Source organism: Mus pahari, chromosome 17 (assembly GCF_900095145.1).
Source record: "Mus pahari chromosome 17, PAHARI_EIJ_v1.1, whole genome shotgun sequence".
NCBI classification, from domain to species: Eukaryota; Metazoa; Chordata; class Mammalia; order Rodentia; family Muridae; genus Mus; species Mus pahari.
The window spans coordinates 31360720-31366540 of record NC_034606.1 but is presented as its reverse complement, the minus strand read 5'-3'; the positions used below and the strand labels follow the sequence as shown (position 1 = coordinate 31366540).

At 39.6% G+C, this 5821-nt stretch overlaps 1 protein-coding gene across 3 annotated transcripts in view; it reads right to left on the bottom strand.

Moving 5' to 3' along the window:
- Positions 1-2551: 2551 nt before the first annotated feature.
- Efr3a (EFR3 homolog A) overlaps positions 2552-5821 on the bottom strand; it is an 86545-nt gene continuing 83275 nt past the window's right edge. For 2 of the 3 annotated variants that reach the window (XM_029547939.1, XM_029547940.1), the window contains exon 23: positions 2552-5217. In XM_029547939.1, the coding sequence (XP_029403799.1) occupies positions 5112-5217 (106 nt within the window). In that variant the 3' untranslated portion in view covers positions 2552-5111. The remainder of the gene's footprint in view (positions 5218-5821) is intronic. The other variant, XM_021216493.2, reaches the window with a different exon arrangement.

The window sequence follows — 5821 nt, the reverse complement described above, 5'->3', positions numbered from 1 at the left end:
GGCTTGTGTCGTGTCTAAGAGCTGTCTCTGCGGATGGATGGGTGCTTGAGTGACTTGCAAAGGTGTGATGACAGGAACAACTGGAGAAAGCGCTTGATTTCCTAACCTCTAAATGTTACTTTGCTCTTTTGTTAGAAAGTAAGGGAGTATGGCTGCCCATGGTCGTCAATGACCCACTAATGACAATGACAGTGCTTCTGTATGATCAGATACACTTGCTACCTTTGTTAGGAGTGCAGCCATGAGGCATAGCCATCATTATAATAAACCAACCATCACTATCCTCGGCCCTTGGCATTTTCTTATAAATGAAGATTACTAAACCCCTTGCCTGATTTCACATCCTCTAATCCCCACTTTATACTTATGAGGCCCATTTCTGCAGGGCAACTTACCTCATGGAAACTTACCTCACAGCCCCACTTCCTGCAGTTTCTGAGTTCTTCTGGCAGTAGGGGGTTTGGGGCAATAGATCAGCACTCACAAACATGGTATTCAGGTGTTAGAAAATGCTAGAGGGCCACCCTTGTTCAGGAGCAAACATCAAAAGGGAAATGCTTTCCTGACTTTCATGTCTTAAGGAGGGAGCTCTGAGATTCTCTAGCATGTCCAGGATAGATCTCTTCAGGCACCGGTGATGGCTAAAAATGGGACACAGCTTTGTCCATTTCACAGTACATCCCCTTGCTAAGGTTCTCTGAGATCACCTCTCAATGTAAAACCTGCACATAAGCCTTGCCACAGGTGTCATAAGGTCTAAAAGCAACACTGTCTCTAGCTCCAGTGTAATCTAATGACTGTGCACAGCTCAACCAAGATGCAGTTTATCTTCACACTCTGGTTTTGCTTTTCACTAATTCATACTAGATGACAAAAAGATAGGATGACAGTCATAATGGAAAACCCAGGGCTTCATTTGTTCAGTTCTCTCAGTATATCAGTGGGAACAGGGTCAGGGACAGGGAATGACTGTCCTTAAACTACAGGGCTAAGACAGCAGCAGTCTGGTGCTGTATTAGGAAAGCAGCGCCTAGGTTTTCCCAAGGCAGAGCCTGTGACAAGGCTTATATGCAGATGCTACTTTTAGAAGGAGTTTCAGAGAACACCAGAACCCAAGGAAGATTGTCATTAATATTCACCAGAGGCATATTCTATAATGCAGGCATGATAGTGGTTCATTCACCTCTCAGCTAGGCTGAGAGGGTAGATCATACTGTTTTCATTTCACAGATGATTAATCACTTATCTATGACTGCTTGGCCAGGAGCTTGGGTTGGACTTGAACCAGAAGCCAAGCTCCTGTCACTTTGTCATAGTGGTTAATCTAAGAGGCCCATGAACTACCACTGGCCGGGTAGTTCTGCAGGACTGATTAAGCCCGGTGTGGTATAAGGGACTGGACGACAGCAGCTTCTGTTGGGAAGCTTTCTTTAATTTATGGAGCAAGGTAGTGTAGTGAGAAAAAGTCACCAGGGTTAACAAGGAGATGGCAACTATGAGGTACCAGGGACCTTCCCAAAATTACAAAGGCATCATAAGTACTGAGGTGGGACATAAGGGTTGGACGAAGACAAAGACTGATGATCTATACATAGCCTTATAACCGTCTCTTACTCTTCCAGGGGCCTAAAAGCTGATAACCTATGGAAACTTAATTCTTTCTTACTGTTCTGTGCGAATAAGTGCTGGTTTCTTTTTCTTTGTAACTCTTTCTTGCTATTTTGTGCTAATAAACGTTAGTTTCTTTTTTTTTTTTCTGTTGCTTAAGGACTTCTCACTAGCCAAGTGAGAGGCTTGGACTTGCTAACTTTGTGAACGAGGAAGAGGGGAGTTACAGAAGGATGCTGATCAAAGTAGTGTTTCATTCTATAAGCTCATTATAAGTTGAAAGCATCGGTTTCACATGGCCTTGCTTTATCATGGTGCACACCTGTGGCTTCACCCTTGGACCTGACCTTGATCACAAATTTGTCCTTGTTAGTATAATTCTAAAAGTTCATTGTATTCCTTATTATACAGTCTTTACTTACTATTCTATGAGGAATAGGCATATTCTATTTTTGGTTCTAACTTTATTATATGTTTCTGGCAAACCCTAAAACCATCTCTTAAAACTTTCTTCCTAAAATTATTTGAATCAAATCAGGAATTCTATAAAATCATTAACTCATCTAAACAGTATTAATTCATTAAAGTTCATCTTTATTTTGATATGTAGGAAATCTGTCTAATACGGTGGGCCAGGAATCATTAGACTATGTAATAGTGACAGGAAAGGCATATCAGTAGTAAGAAGCAATCATGGGATGAAATCTTTGAAGGATCTGCAATTCAGGGCTTACCCATTGCAGCCACGCAAAAGCAGTGGGCCATCTCCAGAAAACTTGCTTGTATGACTTCAGCCTTTCCTAGATGAGGCACCCAATAGGCTTAATCTAGGCTCTCTTCATGCTCCTGTTATGGTTCTGATTCTCATATATGCGGAAAAGAATCCACCTGAGTAACCTGATTTTTGCAAAAGCTTAATTCTACATACGTAATGCTATAATAAAAATGCACTTATACACAGGTGATGCTATTTTTGTTTTATTGCTTACATATGATTGCACAATGAAAAATTTACATTTAAAAAACTTACTTTATTACAGTAACACATGTATAAGCATTAGTAAGACAAATGAGTCCCGTTTGAGGGAGTAGGGAGTTAAACTGCTGGTTAAGGGTGGTATTACTCTAAAGGATAATAGAGTTCTAAAGGAGGCTGGAGGGAAGCAAGAGGACCAGGATGAGGAAAGAGAAGTGAGAGAGAAAGAGTATGAGAGTTCAGGTAAGATTCAGTGACACTATGTAAGCAGCTAGACGCATAAGGACCACAAGCAACAGAGGAACACTTAACTTAACCTCTTGAAGTCATATAAAAGAATATAACCAATTGTATACAGCAAGGAGAACACTAAATGCTTTGAGTAGTATCCCGTACCTGCCAAAACAGACCAATGCAATGAACTCCAGCAAGTCCTAAAATTCAGTACCTGAACTAGCTACAGCACAGCTTACACACGCATCCAAATGTGATCCCTGCAAATGTGGAAGAATCAAGACAGACAAACATCCATTGCTTGGGAACCCTTGTCAAAAAAACCAGTTCAGTCTAATGGACCTAAGATATTCAGACATGTACTGTGGGTTAAGAGTAATAAAACTCAAACCAGCAGTTTATAAAACCCAAGATACAGGTATGAGAAAAGACTAACTGCAATGGTTTTCCTTTGCATGCAAAGCATGCCTTTTTAAATCACTAAGAAACACAACATTTTGTACAGCAAAGCTTGTGTTCTGCATGAATGCAAGTGAATATATATCTTTTCTTATACTATTAAATTATATATTTTTCCATACAAAAGCACACAGTGTTAATTTATAAAATGACATCCAAGTGGATGATGATTGTTTTTGCATGTCCCCCTGTTAAGATTTTAAATGCAGTCAAAAAATAATATCCTTCTTTGAAAATGAAGAAGAAAAAGGGAACCGAAAGTGCATGAGGTTTTCCTTCGCTGGCAACATATCCCTGGTGCAAGGGAAGCTACAGTGTGAGCTCACACAGGGCAGTGGTCTTCCAGTGGCAGCTGCCTTGTCCCTCTTGAGAACAAGGTCTGGCGGATCTGCACTTAATCAGCAGCCTGCGCTGTCCTGTCAGAGGTGATAGCAAATAGACCCCCTCTTCAAGATGTTCTACTCTGCTGTAAATAGTCAAAGCTTTGGGCACGCCTGGTCTCTCTTTTATTCTCTCTTCCTTTCTTTTTCTTTTTCTTTTTCTTTTTATACTAATGGTGCCCAAATAACCAAAAACACACAGATAAAACATCCTATATTCGATCTCATTTTTTTTAACACAAAACTAAAACTTAATTATTTTTTTGAGCTACAATTTTTGATAGGAGTACTGTTTTATATAAAAAGAAACTGAATTTGAACAGGTAGAGTTATACAGTGATTCCACAAATTGGTGCAAAGAGAATTTTCTAATTGCAGAATGCTGGTGTCCCTAGCATGTGCAGTACATACTGCTCTTGTAGTCTTACTAGTCTCACTATTGAAAGGCAACTCACTCATACACCTTAGCAAGAACACACAGACTGTTTTGAAGTATGTATCTCATCTTCATAGAGATGCATACAAGTTTTGGTTCAACTCTTACAAATTAAAAGATTCACTGGGAGAATTTTTGTACAATAAAGACTTCAAACAATGTACAATATAAAATGTAAATTAATTTGCTAAAAACTGAAATGCATAGACTCTACACAGGTGAACAGGTAGCTCTTTTAAATGTCTTTCTTTTCTATAGTAAATATATATTTCATTTAATTAATGGAATCACAGCAAAATACAACTATAGTTTCAAAGCGTAGCCTGTAAACTAACACATCATATATGAAAAACACTGCACCTTTTTCCCACTCCAAGAGTGAGCTCTAAGGGGCTCAAGAGCTTTGCTTGAAGCAGAAAACACAGTATCACAAGACCAGTATGATCTGGCCAGTTTCCAGATGGGAACCTGGGTGGGAATACTATCCAGTAGATATTTCCTATCACTGACATCCTAGGAATGCCTGCCACACGTTACTATGGAGGACTGAAGGGATGTGTGCACAGTCCATCTGAAGCACGGATTTAGAAAGCAGGTGAGAATTTGCAACCCTAAAATTAGGAATATATTTACTTTTGAAAAAAAAGAAAATAAAAGCAATCCATTTCTAAGTAGTTATGCAGACACTTCATACATTTTCAGTAATTTTTTTTAAAATCATGTTTGTGCAAAGTTTAAAATATACTATTTAACAAGAGCATAATGTGAAAGCAATACCTGTTCAATCCTAAAAGCTAACAGGAACCTCAAACAAATTAATGTGGTATAAGCCTATCTCCAGAAGTACTCTAAATCAGGGTCCCTAAGCTTCTAATACAGCATGACAAGTGTAGGTAGAGACAAGTCCCATTATACTTCAGGACATTCCGGTAAGCACTATGCAAATCCTGAAACTCGTCTTAGCCCTGTTTTTCAGGTTTTAACGTCCTTTTAAAATGCTGTAGTCTTCATGAGCCAGTCAATATACACACAGATCTGGAAACTTCATCTCATAGACAGGGACGGACTGGTATTGGGCATGTCCAGAAGTGACGGTCAATGTTCCAGATGGACTGGGAGGAGGGCTGTAAAATAAGAACATGATGGCATCAGAAGGTATATGTATGGTATTCAACTATTGCCTAGACACAGCAAGGTAAGGTTCCTTAACTGAAGGGCTCAAGGCAGAGGAGGTATGGGCCAGCTATGACAATGTATAGGAAAAGGATAGGAATGCTGGCTGTTTTAAGTCCAAAACAGACTCTGTGTGTGTGTGTATTATACACTGCATTGTTGTGAACTACTTTGTTTCACAAATAAAACATGTATCTTAATGCATATCATACTTACTTGTTGTAGTGTGATATTTTGTGATATAAAGATATTTTATCTACTGGACAAATAAAGGTTCATTTTCATAATAAATAATACACACACACACACACACACACACACACACACACACACACACACACACACAATCTCCATGCATTTATCCATCTATCCTTGTTCTAATGACTTATGAGTAAGAGTTTCTGATTCTAAGTAGATTCATGGTATCCCAGAAATTTATAGTGGTTTAAGAACTAGAGGCAGGCGGACTGGAGAGGGGACCCGCAGCTGGACCCGATCGTCCTGCGCCTCTCCTGCCCAGGAGGGGTGTTCGCCTGGCGGCTGTCCGCAGGCTGA